Below are 18312 nucleotides of genomic sequence, written 5' to 3' on the forward strand. Positions count from 1 at the left end.
CATCACACTTTCTTATAGTTCCTGATAAAATTAATACTTATTTCATTATATTTAACCTTCAAATTAAATTCAGTAGTAAAGTAACTTGTTTGTAACTTAGTATTTTCTTATGTTACAGATATGTTTTTGTCATATTGCAGCTTAAATAAAAGATGGGGATTTCTGGTTTTCTTTGATTTCTCCTACTTATCAGTGTTTGGCCTCACAAATATTTCACGCAATGAATATCTCTACAGGATGTATATAGGATGTCATGTCTATAGTTCTGCAGAATTACAGATTCTGTCATTCTTTTGTAAACCTTTCAATAGTTTCCTTCCAAAATAAGAGTCTGGAATCATCCATTCTAAAATTAAGAATTTATAACTGTAAGAACAGATGTTTTCATAAACATTTGCTATAATTAATTTCAACTAGAGGATTGAAGGAACAAAGCAGTTTTTCCTGCTTTAAAACTATATTACCTTTTCCCCATATAGCAGACTCTGAAATCTTTTCTCCAGTGTTGTCAGTTGTACTCCTTATTTGGTATGGTTTTTGAGAAAGGAAAACTGCTTTTTTCCCTTATTACCATCTTTTGCACCTTGAAAGTTAAATTTCATGTGATATCTTCATTTGGTAATAGTTAAAAACTTAAGAAAATCTTTATAATATCTTATAATAGCTGCATGTTTCAAAAAAATTTCTCATTTGAAGGATTTTTCTATTTGATCTGGTAAATATCAGCTTAAAGGAATAAGTATTCTGTTGGTGAAATTGCGTATATTTAAATAATCTTTCGTTTTAAAGAGAAAGAAGGTTCTCATTTTAAATGTATAATATAGTACTTATCCTATGCTGATTATGGAATGTTTCACAGGAAATGCCTGCAAGCTGTTAAATAACATGTGTTACAGCAAATTTTCGTTTAGCAAGATAGAGACTAATTTTCCTTTCATCTTTTTCATTTATTATAGTGTTATTGATTTTTAAAAAGAAACTGAAGTATGTGCTGTCTTATCCCTGTTTTTAAAGAATTAGCAACATATACCTAGTTAGGTTGATAATAAACATTTAAGTTTTGTGGATTCTTCTGTAAATTGTCACATTTTGTGAGTATAGTAAATCATTTTAGCATTTGTTAAATTTAAAATAAAACACCTGTATTGTATTTTGAAAAAGGAGTAGAATTAATAGTTCAGGAATTGGGCTAAGTCAAATTCTCAGAATTCTGAACACATTGTTAGACCTGCAAAGATCTTGAAGAGAACCAACATTCGTGGCTAATCTGCAAGCTATAAAATATGTAAAAGATATAGGTAGCTGTCATTAAAATTACATTTCAGCTTTCAGTAACCATTTAATATGTAGGCTAATCATGTAAGTTTAGTACCTTAAGCACTATACTCAATAATTTAAAATAATTTTATCTCTAAACTGAAAGCTCCATAATTACCATTTGACTTAACCAAGACCACTGTGCTTCTCTCCAATGGCACCTTAGATTGTTCAGAGTAGATCAAAGTATAAATTACAGTTGGATAAATCATTAAATTATTAAGCTTTACATGTTATAAAAATGAATATAACCTGATGTTTGAAAGTTACATTGCAGGGATTAGGAGTACAAAATGTAATTAGATTCTAGTCTTTTAAATTTGTTTTGAAGAACAAATGCCATATTTAATGGTATTATACAGCCCTATGGTCTTATAAAAGTGTACTTCTGAAAGTGAAGGTATTAAAATTTTGTAAGAATTTTGTATTTTAGCACTTTAAAAAAATTTAGTTAATTTTATTCTCTAGTATATAAACTTATATGCATGAATTGGTTCTAAATCTGTTGGTTTTTTGGGCAAATATGACATTTTCTTGAGGGAAAATAGCTTTTTTTCCCCCTACATATTATTATATAAGACATGACTGCCTTTTTTTTTTATATAGCTATTTTTTTTTTTTCTTTTTTTTGTACCGGGGATCAAGTTCGGGACCTTGCGCTTGCAAGGCAAGTGGCTGGCGGCACCACTGAGCTAAATCCCTGGCCCAGGACTGCCTTTTGATTCCCCACCCCCACCCCATTTAAATTGCTGAACTTACAGTAGGTGAAGCATAAATTTGTGGAAAAAACTTTTAAGGTATATTTAAAGTTCTTTAAAATGCATTATTAATCACCACTTACCAAGTCTGCTTACTGATTTACTTCTTTCCTGAAGAAATTTCTAAGTAGTGGAAAAATGGAAGCTTCAATACTTTCTAGATCTGTTCTTTGCCACACATATTTTTTATATGTACCAGGGATCAGAGCAGGTGGTTAGTCACTAACAACAGCAGTAAAAAAAACTGCATTTGTTTATAAACATTAGCTTATAAGTAAGTGGTTTATAAGTTTTGGTTTTGTCTGTGATTCTTCAGAAATTACCTGCATCATACTTCATTTGTTTCTCATAGCAGTTACTTTGATATTATTAATACCCAATTTAGGAGTAATGGTTTTGCTTTATATTTTGGCCTCTAAATCAATTTCTTGTCTAAAAGACTCAGTACAAAAGATAATGTGGGGAGGTGCAAGGGAATATATATGCTTTTTGATTATTATACACCGTAGAGCTGTCATACAGTAGTTTTTTGACTGAAATGCTCAGTTTTGCAATCTGCATTATTTCAGTGCTTTCAATTTTTTTTCCAGGAGATTCAAATAAAAATGGAAGAAGAGTAAGTTCTACCTTAGACTCTGAAGGGACTTTTAATTCATATAGGTAGGTGATGAATACCCAGGTACATAATTTTACAAGATAATGTATGACACATAACTTTTATGGGTGCATAATCTTAGAATACTAAGGAGCTGCTACCTCTGCTTTTAAAAATATGGCATTTTTAAAGAATATTGTATTATGTTACTGTATACTTATGACTCACAGAAAATGTAATATCCAAAATTCTTCAATAAATGGACTTACTACAGATATCTATTGTTATCCTATAATAAGGTAATTGTATTAAGCTTCATTATAATCCATTTTTTTGTTTTTCTAGTATTTCTTTACAATATTGAAGTAAAGCCTTTCTTATGTATGTTTTCTGCTAAAATAGAGTATGCTACTGGGGTGTGGCTATGAGAACTTAAAATTTAATTCATGGTTTAATTAAGTGTTGTCTATTTGGGCTCTTTAGCAAATAAAGCAGTTATATCTCAGTTAGTAAATTTTAAAAGGCTATATTACTTAACAGAATATATATTTTATCTTATATTTTGTTAATATTCTCCTTATACTGTAACTTAAATTTTGCTTAAGTAAATGTTTATGAATTAGTCCCTTAGATAAATCAGGAAGAAAAAGGATTAAGATGTTTTTAGTAATAACTGAAAATTCATATACTAAATGACAATGATACAAGAACTTGATCATTTGAAGGGGAAAAAAATGCAGATTCAGCATTGATATATCTAAGAATTATAGCTGGCAATTCAGATGATTGAAGAAATCCTTTGGTTAGAATATAGTGTTGTCCTTAGGATCAGTTAGTTCTAATATATAACAACACTGTAAAATATATGCAAGAACTCCTGTACACTTGGAATCTTCTTTGATAATTGAGTTACCTCCTTTTCTATGTTAAATATAGAGTTTATACTTATTTTTTTATTTGTGTATATATCCTGTTTCTTTAACTGAAACTGTGTCATTTGTTTCTTCAGATCTTAACAGGCTTAACATTTAGAGATTGACCTTGGATACAGGAGGTATTTAATAAGGATGTAGTAAATGAAGTTTTAAAAATTTGTTTATGAATTTGAGAAATGAGATGATAATCGAAACACTTGACATCTTTATATTATACTAGTTGAAATCTGTATAAATAATGACTCCTTTAATTGTCACCAGTACTACAAAAGGCTTATATTCCCAATGTGTTCTAGAAGGGTATTATCACAATAGTAAAGCTCTCCTATTACTATCGTATTTTCACCATACTCATCTTACCTTATAAATGTTGTAGTTCTCCAGATTTTTCTTCTAGTTGTGCAATATGATACAAAGCTTGAAATTTGATATACTAATAGGTAGAATCCTGCATCTGAACATGTCACAGCTGATCACTAAAGCAAGCAAAAAGAGTGAATATAAAAGATAGTTAAATAAATATTCATGATTTGGCATGTAACTGAGAAATGTTAATATGATACTATACATAAAATCTATGATAGTAATATCCTTGTTAAATATAAAAATCAAGACAAAAGCAAAAATATATTTGAAAGGAAGGAAAATTCTTAAATATATGTGTACAGTTTTTGGAAAATTACATTTTACAACTACGTTTTTAGCTAATTATAATAAATAAAAGATAAAACGTGATGTTAAGAATGATTTAATGTGAAGACAGAACATGATCTTGTAGTTCATTTTGTGCTTGAATAGTTTGAAGATTAAAGTATCTTAGTATTATTGAATAATTTTATTTAGAAAATGAACTCTTAATGCAGCTTTGCACCGAAAATACTAATTTTTAACAAAATATTTTAATCAATGTTTATCACCATTGTAATGTTAGGATATTAATTTATTATTGTAATTAAAAAGGCAAGACAAAAAGCTCAGGTACTATCATATGTAAAAGTGATCTTTTAATAGTTGACAGGCCAGTGTTGCTAGTAAATAGAATTATAGTATTTAAGGTGTGAAATGAATATTTTTCAACTCAGTAGTCAGTAGCTTTTATAATTAGGTTACTTGTGAATTTGACACTTGGGTTAAATGTAGAATTCATAGGAACAGAGCTCTAGGGTATATTTTCATATTAAAAACTAAATTATTGTAGAATCACATTAAAATGACAGTTGTCAGTAAAATTTACTTTTGAAAATGAAAATTATTTTTCTCTTGTCGCTATGGCACTGTTAAACTAACTCAAAATAGATTATCAGAAAAATGAACATCTTCCAGCCCTCAGACATTCTTTTGTGTAGCATTGCTACCTTTGTTTTATTTAAACTGTTTCAGAAATCCTAACCTTTCTTTATACTTAAGCAATTCAGATATTAAAATCTTGTATCAGCATAATAAAGTATGTCTACTTGAGTCCAGGGTGAATACTACTGGCATTATCCTTTCATCTATAACATGTAAAATAGACACTGTAATCTCTGTGCCGTCTTTTTTTCACAACTTTTTAGAAGACTGACATAAAGTGTGTAAAATAAAGCCTTTTGAAAATCTAAATGTAAAGTCATTATTCTATGATTATCTTATGTAAGCTGATAACTTTGTTTCCTCAGTTTTCACCATTAAACGTGTACACTTTTGTAGCATATATTGAAGCCTTTTTAATTCAATCTTGAATTGGCATCTAAATCTACATTTTTCTGTTACTTGCATTATTGTTGTATTAGATTGTCAAGTTTCTAGAAGGCATAGTCTCTGGGTGTTTTCAAATATAATATCTAAGTATAGTATGTCAGCTGAAATTGATTCCAAATATGTAGAAGACTTGGGCCAAGTTTGAGCTTCCTTTTCCCTACCTTTGAAGTGAGGATAATAAAATACAGTTGATAGGAGGAGTTTAATAGGGTAAAATTACATAGTGAATGATGAATAAATAATGGTTGCATTTATGTTCTAGTCAGTGTTGTAATCATCACTGTCACCATTATTAACCTTTTCATATTATAGAATTTTTTATAGTACTCTAATGTAGAGGTGCCAAAAGGAAGAGGAAAAAAAATGTCTTACAGGAAAATTAATTTGTCTGTTAGCAGAAAGGGAGCTTAAAGCTTAAAAACAAGCTTAACTTGAGGCTCAAAACTTTGTCTCCGGTGAAGTATTTTATATTGCCTTTGTATAACAAATTTACACACGTAGTAAAGTTGAAGGAAAGATGTTTTACTAATAAATTCAGAGATAGATATCTAGAACTTTTAACAAGTTTTGAAATTTAAAGTCAATTGACCTTTAACTATAGCTTCTTGTGCCTAATGCTCATGCACATATATTTTTTTAATAGCCTTGGATTTGCTTCATTGATTTAGATAGGGTACAGCTTCTGATGCCTGAGTAATAGAGAAGATCTTGTTTTTGAAGTTTTGGTTAAAATTTGACTGTGTATCTACCAACTAATTTGCAGATGATGTGTTAAAATGAAGTATTTATAAGATTGAGAAGACATTGGTTTTAGAAATGTATCTTGTACTTCTTAAAGACCAGTGTTAATATTTTCTGTCAAATGATGAGCTTTCTTTCTTATTTAGTTTCCTGATTATCAGTTTGCATAAAAGTTAAACTTCTTGACTATAGCAAAGGGCTACTTAGTAGAAGGAATATTCTTTATCTACCACTCCCCTCCTCTTTCCAAGGGCAGCTGACCTTCTTCTCTCCAAAAGAGGCAAACCCCTTGCCAGCACATATGACTACAGACTATTACATTAATCTGTTTAGCTGTAGTACCAGCTGCTTGCATGTTTTTAATTATCTTATTAGATGGTATAACAGTGACCTATGAAATAAATTGAAGGTGAACATTTTAAAACTTTCCTTTTATTAGTTTATGTTTCTGAGTATCTTTTTGATCAAACTTCAACTTTCTACAAAAGTTTACAGAAAAATCTATATATATTGCTTTTTAAAAGTGATTTTTAAAGTATAATATAATTTCCAATATAGAAAATAAGATTATCTTTGCCTCATTTATGAATAAGACACAGGTTGTGTTTATATAGCCAAAACTTCATGGCAAATTTGGCTTACTAGTAAGTTTAGTTAGCGAAAACTCAGGCCAGTTATTTGGCATTCTCTTAGAAACTCAAAATATTGCTTAATTTTTATACATCATCATGGCATTGTATAAATAGCGTAGGATAGAATCAAATCATTTTAGATTGTTTTAAAATAAATTTATACATTATATTTAATTAGAGTCTAGATATATACTAGGAAATGATGTAGTTTACTGTAATTTTTTAAATATAATTTCATATGGCACCATTTATGAGTATATTTTTCCAAGTTGTGCTATTAGGAAAAAATGTACTGCCTTCTGGATTTTGACAGTTGGATAATTTTTAAATGGAATGTGATTTCAAGAGACACCTAAAATAATAAAAAACAATGGTTGTTCAGTTACATATCATTGCCTTTAAAGATTCTAATAATTTAGGAACCCTGGTGTTGAAGATTGCAATATACTTCTGTATGTCTGTTTTGTTAATAAATCCTACAACTGGGATAGGGAGGTGATCTAAGACTACAAATGTATAAGGATTTGAATATCTGTAAAATATATTTTTAATTAATTTTATTGGTACACTTCAGATATACAATATAATGACATTCATCATTGGAAAGGTGTACCTTTACATAATATAACTTGGTTCTTATTTTTCCCCATTCCCCTGCCTTCCCTTCAACCCCTCCACCCCTCCCTATTTACAAAGAGTTTGTTTCCACTTTTTCATTTTCTCATATTAATTCAATTCCCTTCTTTCCTTTCCCCTACCTCTCCCACTTTCCCTACCCCTTTCCCCCTTTTCTATTTCACATTATCTATTATACCTTTGAATCCTTATTTACACTTTCAGTTTCTCACTCCAGAGAAACTATTTGGTATTTGCAATGTGTGTCCTATTTATTTCACTTAAGAATATCTCCTTAATGTGATATATTTCAAAAAATCTTTATTGAGAAAATAAAGGGAGCTTTCCCCTTTTATAATAACACTTTATTTTATCACTTTTAGGAAAGACAGAAAAAAGTACTTGTCATGATTTCTAATTTCTTAATAGAGATTAGAGCTTCTAAAGTTGCTTCCTTTTCTCTTCAATGATATGTTTTATAGTTCACCAAAGGCTATTTAAGTTAGTAAATAAATTTACAATGTAGTTAGCCTTTTGCATCTAAAAATAAATCTTTAGCTATACATTAAAAAATTCATTTGAATCACTGAATACATTTTATTTATTGACTTCTATTTATTTATCTGAGTTCTATTCACCCCTTAGAATGATATCATTCGTTTTTTTTGTTTTTTTGAACTCAGGACCTCATGCTTGCCAGACAGGCACTGTGCTGCTGAGCTAAATCCTCGGCCCAGAATGATATAATTTTGTTGATCTTACTATTTTTAAGAATATAAACTCTTTAGACCAACCTGAATTTGCCATCGCTCTCTCTGCTCATCTAGTCATCATCTTAAGTTCCTAAAACCTTGCCATTTTAATTACTTTTATGTAGGTTTTTTTGGGGGGGCACTACTGGGGATCAAACTTAGGACCGTGGGCTCTCAGGCAGGCGGTGTGACCACTGAGCTAAATCCCCAGCCCACTTTTATGTAGTGTTATAGTTTAGTAAGTAAGAGACAAGGATGGGAGTGCCTTTTCTTTCCTGATTCCTAGCACATTGCTTGTCTGACTTGTCTGTTATTTACCTATAGTTTGTTGTGAATTTATAAAATTATGACACAAACTATAAATTCTTGATTTAAGGAGTCAATTTAGAAAAAACACAGATATAAATAAGATAGACTAAAATTTGCATCTTACACTCTACCATGGTATGAACTTCAGAAAAGTAATTAAGATTTCTGGTTCCCACTTACCTCCTCTGTAAAACTACTTGTTAATAGTAACTGTATCATAGAATTGTAGTGAACATACCTATGAAATGTATGAACCAACTGGCCTAGTCACCTAACTCAAGGTTGGTAACAAATAGTTAATTTCACCTTTCATTTCCATTTCTAATGTCCTTTATGTGTTTCTTGGTTTTTGGTGGGGGTTTTTTTGGTACCAGGGATCAAACTCAGGTCCTTGCGCTTGCGAGGCAAGCTGCGGAACCACTGAGCCCACATCCTTTGTTTTAATCAACTCTTTCACTTGAAAAGTTGACCTTTGTCTCAGAAAAGTTTTTAAAAACTTTTTACAGTTCTAAAGTGGTAATAAATGAGTATTTCAAGAATGAGATTTACCTATAACTACCTAAAGTTTGTATAAAAACAATTTTTCTTTTTTTTTGGTACCAGGGATCGAACTCAGGACCTTTCACTCTGTTGCTTGCAAGGCAGGCGCCGGAACCACTGAGCTAAATCCCAGGCCCAGAAAAATTTTTATATAGTGTGTTTTTTATATTTAAGCTCACAATCTCATTATCATATTTGCTTTTTTGTTTCCATATTTGTTCGAGAACCACTACAACATTTAAATGTTAATTTCACAGAGCACAAAATATGTAACCTTTTCTTTTTCCAATCAGCAAAGTTAGACTATTACCTTTTTTTCTTATCTCCACGGTAAAGCCACCTGAGAAGAGGGGGGGAAAATGACGTTTGAATGATAAATCTTCTTGAAATAATATTATTGTTTGTATAATAGTGGAACTGGTCAGTATCTGTGCCTCTCTATGATTTATAATCTCTCAACTAATTATTGATCCATTTAGGTTCTGAAAATATCTTACTTTTCATTTTAAAAAATTAATACATTTATGTTTACAGCCTTAAGTTGACAGCCCATACTTGTTTGAAGATACGTTTTTATAGTTTGAGTTCCTTTCCTTCAGAAACCCCTTCAAGACCTTTTTATTATCTAGAGCCAGGATTTAGGGGAGGAAGTTTTCATGTTTGTTTATTTACATAGTCAGCTCTAAGGTGCATCATCCAAGGCTCTGTTAGTGTTTATCTTTGAACAGATAGGCATTCATTTGAAAGTGAGGAAAAGCCAACCTGAGTCAGTCAGCATTGGAAGTCTTTTCTCTTGGATGTAACTGTTTTCTCTGGTGTTTTCAGTTGAAATGCCTGCTGTCAGCTCTGTGGGTCACTGTAATATATATTACCATGCTATACTATTTAGTTGTGATGATAAAATATATAAAATCAATTAAATATTTGGTCATTAGGATTGAATTGTCTTACTAGAGCTATAAAATGGGGAAAAGACATAAAATTAGAATTCAACAGTGGAAAGATAAACTTTTTAAAAATTTTAAAATATTTATTTATTGCTCTGCTTTACAGTTACATAATACTAGTAATACCGTGAACCCTCAAGTTACGACCAGACTGATATACAAACAACTTGGATTAATTAGGTTAATGGAAGATTCATCTGCCTCTTGTTATCTGTAGTGTGTACTCAGGTAAACATCCAGATCTCAGCTATACTGACTTATACCCAACCCATTCTCCAGAACCAATGGAGTGCGTAAGTCAAGGGTCCATTGTAGTTTCTGATTTTTTATTTCATGGGTAATTTCTAAGAGTCAAAGATATGGTTTAAGGGAGAAATTTTCACAGAATATTTTGTAGAAGTTGATATTTTATAATTGTTTCTTTTTTCATATCAGAATTTTTTGGCTTTGAGGGAAAAGTGGCAGTGGCTAATAATCCTGTTTTTTCTTTTAATTTTTAATCCAGAGTTTTCATAAGTGCTTTTTTAACATTTGTTCACACAAACACTCACAGAGTCTTGTTTTCAGCCTTTTGGTTTAAATGTCCTTTTTGGTCTTAAAGTTCTCTTGAACCACAAAGCTCTACTATATTAAAACTAGACACATAGGGCTGGGGATTTGGCTCAGTGGCACCGCACCTGCCTCACGAGCATAAGGTCCTAAGTTCGAACCCCAGTACCAAAAAAAAAAAAGAAAAACTAGACACAGACTTCATATTTAGATTTTGTTCAGTCGTCAGTAATAAGTTTACCATCTTCCAGGTCACCACTGTTGTTTGCTTGCCCCTCCTTCAACCTTAACACAGGAGCACATTCAATCTAGTTCTCTTCTATGTGCATGTGCTTCTGTGTGTGTGAGTGTGTTTGAAGAAAGCCAGCATATTTTTTACTCATTCTGCATATTTTTACTGTACATTCAGTGCAGACAAGTCAGTATGCTAAACCTCCAAGGCCTAAAGAGAAATCAAATACTGACCCTATTCTTGGAACATTCATGATCTAAAAGGGGAGAGAAATGTGGAAGTATGTAACATAGATGATGGCTGGTGTAATAATGAAGGCATTTATCAAGAACCCTGGAAAGACCAAATGTGTTGACTAAAGTAAAGAAAGGGTCAGGGTGTTGGTGGAAGTTTTGTTGCTAGGCATCTTAGGGGGACAAGAGTTTTCCCGGGAGGTGAACAATATGAACAAAAACCAGTCTTCATTTTCTATTCTTTAGCAGTACATTCTTATGGTTTCTTTTGCATTAGAATGGATAATTTGATTGGACTTAGTTTGTGATAAAATTATGCACTTAGCTAATATGACCCATGCAACATGGATATTTAGGTGTATATATTTCATATGTGACAGTATTAATTTTCATGAATGCTATTTTGACAGTGTTAAAATTTAGTATTGCTTAGATGTTTGTGATATTTCAATCTGTGGTCAGAACATTTAACTGAGTTCAAAATGTGAATCTTTGAATTAAACAAAATTATTACAAACTTTGATAGTTATGCAATTGAAAAGGAGTTAGAAATCTGAAAAAAGTCAATAAAGCAGCTATGGAATAAAGACAGTAAGAGAAAATTTGAAATTTAAAACATGTCTTAGTATTATCTGAACATGTGGATGTAATTTTAATTCCGTGGTTATAGATGCAGTGTTCTGAGATATAGAAGTAATTTGGTCTGGTTGACATACTCTCAGAAAAGTTTCTAAGACTGTATTTCAGGGCCAGGGATGTAGCTCAGAGGCACTGCACCTTGCCTGGCAAGCCCAAGATCCTGAGTTCAATCCTCGGTACCATATATATACTGTATTTCAGTCTACTTTGTTCAGAGTAGGAAAGTAATTCAAATGACATGTCCAAGTCTCTTGACCCATTGGAAACAAATCAGAGAAATTGAACACTCTTGACTAATTCCAATTTTTTTTTAACGTGCTTTTAGGTTTTAAAGTTCTCTTGAACCACAAAGCTCTACTATGTTAGAACTAGACACGGACTACTTATTTAGATTTTGTTCAGTCATCCCTAATAAGTTTACAGTTTCAATGGTCACCACTGTTGTCTGTCTGCCTCTCCCACAACCTTAGCACAGGACCACATTCAGTCTAGTGCTCTCTCTTGTATACTGTGTAGGTGGAACAGGAACCATCTTTCCATATGAGAAATTTGGAAGAGAGTGGAACATAGTGGAATAAATAGATAAAGCCATACTGTTCTGATTGGCGTTTGGATCCTGTTCTCATCCCTATTTCTCCTGTGCCACGTGGCTCCTGATGGACCTTAGGAAAGGAAAGCTATTTCCCTGCCCTGATTCACTAGATGCCATTTCTAACCATAATATTTTAAGAGGCTCTGTAGAAAAATAGAAATTTTCTTTGGGTGCTAATTTTTAGTTTTATAGTAATATTTTATATAACAACTTTATTGGAACAGCTCTATGGTTCATTTAAAGCATGTGGTTATATAATTAATGTTTTGTGGCATCCATTTGGGAGATGTAAAGACTAGATTTGGGTTTTACTGAATTAGGTGAACTTTTAAATAATACAAAATCTTAACAATGGAGAATACTTATGATTAATGCAGCATATTTTATAAACAATTTAATTTGTGCATAGAAATTATGAGAAAATGGTTAGTCTTCCACTGTGTTTTGGGGTAACTTTTAATTTAGTAATAAAAATAATACTTCCACTGAAGGTGTAGCCTGATATTCAAAACAGGGATTAGCTCTCTACACTCTTGATTCCTTCATGGTAGATCAAGTGGTTTAGTGTCTCCCTGTCTTAGTTTCTTGTCCCTGGGACTCAATACCTGGCACCCACATTTAAAGGAGAAGAGGTTTATTGTGGCACACATCTTAGAAGTTTCAGTCTTTGAGTGGTTAGCCACATGATGTAAGGGCCCAGGCAGAAGAAAATGGCTTCCTTCATGGCATCCAGGAAGCAGAGAGAGTAAAGGGAGAATCCCAGAAGGTAGATATGGTGGGCTCTTCCAGGCCACATCCACAGACCAGATCTTGCCTCCAAACAATAAGTCAGCTATACTACCCCATAGTCTAGTTGCTTTTCAAGAGCCCTGCCTTGAGCACATGATGCTACTAAGGGACACTAAGAAAGGGTCCTTCCTTTCCTTTGGATGTATGTTAGCACATCAATTACTTAGAGGTCCAATTCCAATAGCTTCAGTGAACTAGAATAGAATCAGAAACTTGGAAATAAGAATGATATATTAGAATGGCCCAAAAGTTTGTTCATTAGAGTGTACTTAGTCATAGGAGATCCCTACCTTTCCTCATCTTCTTCCACTTAGTCTTATTTGTTAGCCACCTTCCCTTTAATTGAAAAATATCATAGTTTATGAAATTGAAATAAGTGTAAAACGTAATTTGTTGTCTTTATTTTTTTTTAAAGACAAACCAAGCAAATGACAGAGGGGTACTGATTTGAGATGTCTAAAAACGAATGTATAGTAGTACTCTTCTCTTTCTCCTTCTGTTCTCTAAAAACCCCCAGTTCATGTCTGAAATTCCAGATAGTACTGAACCCTTTTGAATGCCCTTTCCATCTTAACTAAACACTTATGACACTGTAGCAATAACTTTTGCAGTTTGAGGCAATGCAGTAAAGCTAACATAAATTTCATTTTCCTTCTTCACAGATTCACAGATGAATGATTGCTTCCTGTAGATCAAGCTTAGCATGTGATTTTTTTCCTTTACTTATTAAGCTGATAAATTTTACCATTTTACTTGAAGGAAGTACTTCATAGCTTCTCCTTGGCAAACTGCCAGCATTACTAACTGTAATATTTTGCAGTCATTATTAAGTAAAACAAGGGTTACTTGAACACAAGCATTGCATACCAAGACGGTTGATCTGATAACCAAGAGGGATACTAAGTGACTAAGGCACATGACATGTTCATTGTAGATACGCTAAACAGAAGGACAGCATAGATAGGGTGTTGTGAGATTTCATCGCTCTAGTCATAGTGACGCACAATTTAAAACTTGGGACTTGTATATTTTGGGAATTTTCCATTTAATATTTTTAGATTGCCAGTGGACTGGGCAACTGAAACCACAGAAAGCCCAATTGCAGATAAGGGGGGATGACTGTACAATTTTCAATGAATTGGTAGTTGATAGCCTGCAAAAATAAAAAATGAAAGAGGTAAGTATGATGGTGCACAGCTGTAATCCTAGCACTGCAAGAGGCTGCGTTAGGAGGATTGCAAGTTTGAACCCAGCCTGGGAAATTTAACTACTTAGCAAGACCTTGTCTCGAATTAAAAATAAAAAGACTAGGGATGTAGCTCAGTGTGGTGTCCTTGGGTTCAGTCCCCAGTACTGGAAAAAAGAAAGGCATGGGAGAAATGCCACTAAAAATTAGAATGGAGAACTGTAAAACAAAGCAGGTTGTTAATGTAGAGCCAAACAGCCTTGCAATTTCCATGTATACTACATTTTGACAGAATAACTTTTAAGAATGTTTGGGTACTGTCAACATTTTTATATTGAGCAAGAGAACAAAATAATCATTTATATGGCAGAATTCATCATGCCAGTTGAAAAATAAAGTATTTGATATCTTACAGTTATTTTAGCAGTATATATTTAATAATTATATACTGCTACAATCTCTTATGAAATTGCATTCATTTAACTACATGTATTATTTAATATTTAAAGTTTGTTTTCTTTATCCAAGTACACTATGTATGAATATATATCGTGTATATATTTATCTTGAAACTCCTGGTACCTTTATGGTTATTTTAAAATAAAATGTATATAGGAATGATATCCTTAAAGCATTTTGAGCTGTGCTGCCCAATAGAGGAACTATTAGCCACAGGAGGCTGTTTAAATTTACATTTAAATTAATTAAAATAAAACATATGGTTGTTTAACTGCCCTAGCCACATATCTCCTACTTAGTAGCTATATGTGATTAATGGTTACATATTAGACATTCAGATGTGGAACATTTCCATTACTACAATGAGTTCCATTGGACGGTGCCGATCTAGAGGTTATCAAGTGAATGATAGATTCAGTTAAAATATAATCCATTTTAATCTTTTCCAGAGAAAGTACTTATTTCAAATATACATGTATTTCTATTTATGTAATACCTTATAAATCAGTCCACTCTTATAAAACAAACTAAGAGTTAGGGTTGCCTATTAATTAGGATATCAGATTTCACTAAGTAAATGGCTATTTCTAGAATCCTGGAAAATAATGAGTTCTCAATTCTTTAAGCATTTCCTTTAAGCTTATATTACAGACTATGTGGCAAATTCTTTATTATGTTTTAAAATTTGGGTATCAGGTCCATGCCATTTATCATAAATATCAAGATAAAAGAGTGAGCATGGGAAGATGATGAAGGAAGTCTACAGGGAGAAGTCTCAAAGAGCATTTCCCCTTATGAATTATATAAAAAAATAGAATATAAAATTATTCACTCCAGACAACTTCACAGACTTTGTGTGATGTAGGATCCTTTTCTCACCTTATTTCTAATATCGCTCTTTTGAGTAAATAATATAGACTTATTATATGTTTATCTATATGAAATTAAAGTTTTTTATTAAATTAAAAATCTTATGATTCAATTTTTCTCATTTCCTTTCTAAAAATATGATTATTTGAGTTTTCCTATTTTAATATGCCCCTCAACTTAAAGGCTCCTAAACAGTGTATTTTGCAGAAAATAATACATTTTTAAGAGTGTTACACATAATGATCCTCAGCGGTTTTTAAGTCTTTTCTTTGTGTTCATGTGGATATTATTAAGATGTAGGCTGAAGATTTCTCAGTTGATAGTTCAATTCAAATCTGAATTAAAACATCATGTTCAATTAATTTTAGGAAACTTCCATGAAGTGAACTATTCTTTGGCTTTGTTTCAGTAGAGCCTCGGCATATGAGACCATACTTTACCTAGATGTATAAAGGAATTCATTTTAAGATTGTGGGTAATTGTGCGTTCTGTTTCTGTATGTATCTATGAGTGATATGCTGTGATGTTTCATTATAGAGGGGAAAAAGGTTTAAAAGTAAGATTCAAAAAATTTGTTACAGGAAGGAAAAAAGCCAGTACAGTTTCTAATTGGCTTTTAGAGACTCTGAGTTCCCTCATTACCTGTGATTTAAGCTAAAAATGAGGTAATTATAGATAACATCAGTGTTTATCTGGCTGTTCTTGGCACCTGCAGTCCTAATGTTGTAGCTTACCCATATCTGGTGCCACACTTCACAGTCAGATGCTGACATACCTAATTTACACTTCTCATATTTCCATTGATTTTAAGTTAGATGTTCCTTGTTCTATTTGAATAGTATTTTCAAAATCATGGCCTTTAAAATGATATTATATAAAATATTGGAATTATGGTGTAGTCCTTTCACTGATAGAACTCTTTCACTAATATATTTATGTACAGATTAGAAACAGATTTAAAATTTTTTATTTCCATTTGTATTTGATAACACAAATGTGATCATAATTATACAGCAGTTTTTCCAATATCAGAATAAACTTTAAGATTACAACATAGTGTTAAACTTTTTGTATCAAGTTCAGCTTTTTTACATTGTGTTTCCCATCTGTCTGAATCTTCCTTTAAGGGACTCTTCATTCTGCCCTGGCTTTTTTCTTGTTACCTCGCTAGTCTGATCACACAGGTGAACAGTACTGGCTGGCAGACCTTGTAAACTACATAGCTTTCTCTGAGTGCTCCCTCTGCCACATGGCCCTCTCACCCCACCTCCCAGGATCCAGAAGCATGTCTCCTCCCTCTTTTTCCTCACTTTTTATGACTTGCACTTCCCCATCCACTCAGAAATTTTAATATCAGTAGAAGCCAAAGTATCTGTCTCCTTGACAAGGATTATAGATCTTCTCTACTAGACTATATTATATGTAATCTCTGAACTCTTTTCCATTATTGAAGTTGCTTGGGCTTCTTAAATTACTACCGTAGAGACATTGTTCCCTGTCCAAATAATGCCTGAAAATGGGGTAGAGACAATCATAAAATATACAGTATAGCATAGTTGTAGTGGCACACGCCTGTAATCTCAGTATTCTGGGAGGTGGAAGCAGGAGGATTTCAAGTTTAAGTCCTGCCTAGACAATCTAGCAAGAACCTGTCTCAAAAAAAAAAAAAAAAAAAAAAGTGAATAAATAAAAATAAAAAGGCCTGGGGATGTACCTCTGCAAAGGCCTGGATTCAATCCCTAGTACCACCACCCCCAATACACAAATTGTAGTATATCACTATTTGGGATAATGATTCAAAATTGTTCTAGTCATAAATTAGTATAGAATGTAAATATTTATGCATCGTTTAGGTCACAAAACAAATTTAGAAGTACAGAAAGGAAGGAAATGAAAAAAAATTAAGATGTGTTATGTATGTATACCAAATCCCCATGATGAATGTCATCATTATGTACTGTAAACATGTACTAATAAATAAAGTTAGATGTACTAACTTGTTTTTTTTATCAATTTTATGTGTATATTATTGGAAAATACTACAATAAAATATAATTGGAATTGGACACCTTTATAATCATCAGCTGTATTTATTTACTGCATATTTAAATTGATTTCCATGTCAAACAAACAAACCATTTCAGGAGGCTAAACTTTCTAAACATCTTACTAGACAGAAGATACCGATTGCTGCTGCAAAAGTTGATTTTGTTTTTTGAGCTATGATTGTTACACTCATGACCATTTTTAATCAGTCACAATATCTTCTTATGATGAGCATGAGGATAGTAGGCTAAAATTCTTCTCAACATAGTGCATGCAAGGCAGTCAGTATTAACCTGTTAACATTGTTATAAGAAATGTAATTTACCTGTCCTTGCATCCCCCTGTTCAGATGCTGATTGTTTGCAGGGACCCAGTGCCTGCAAGGTAGAGCAGTTACCACAAGATGGCACTAATGCTTTTACATGGGAGTCTTAAAAGCCCCAAGTCTCTGATCAGTTCCAAGGCTTTTATACACTAAATATACTAGGGTGTTCTTAACTGCGTGCAGAAGCAGTTGTTAACATACCTTCTCAGTCTAATTGTTAGAAACTTAATCTGTGTATCCTTTGACTTGATACTCAAAAATCAAAAATCTCAGAAAGCAAGGACATATTTCTATCCTGCCTTATTACCTGAGGTCACTTTTTCTTTGATGTTACTTTTGTCTTCTCTATTATTCCAGAAAAGTGCTTTTCCTAGTTCTTATTCCTTTTTTCTCCTGACAGTAATTTACTCTTTCTAGACCTTAGTTTCTTCATTCATAACCAGAAGTTAAAAATACCCATAAGAGGGTTGTTGTAGAGGTTAAAAGTGACTTACCTACAATGTCATAAGTGGAC

At 32.2% G+C, this 18312-nt stretch overlaps 1 protein-coding gene across 14 annotated transcripts in view; it reads left to right on the top strand.

Annotated features, from left to right (window-relative positions):
• Tbc1d5 (TBC1 domain family member 5) overlaps positions 1-18312 on the top strand; it is a 630984-nt gene that overhangs the window by 337145 nt on the left and 275527 nt on the right. For 9 of the 14 annotated variants that reach the window (XM_087181488.1, XM_087181481.1, XM_004864266.3 and 6 more), the window contains one exon: positions 2666-2735. The exons of the other annotated variants lie outside the window; for them this stretch is intronic. Coding sequence is in view for 8 of the 9 variants with exons in the window: in XM_087181481.1 (XP_087037607.1) it covers positions 2666-2735 (70 nt within the window). In the remaining variant the exon portion in view is untranslated. The remainder of the gene's footprint in view (positions 1-2665; positions 2736-18312) is intronic. 14 annotated transcript variants of the gene reach the window in all.

The sequence above is a fragment of the Heterocephalus glaber genome, unplaced genomic scaffold (assembly GCF_053883595.1).
Source record: "Heterocephalus glaber isolate CG9 unplaced genomic scaffold, H.glaber_assembly_v1.0 deba00001472, whole genome shotgun sequence".
Classification (NCBI taxonomy): Eukaryota; Metazoa; Chordata; class Mammalia; order Rodentia; family Bathyergidae; genus Heterocephalus; species Heterocephalus glaber.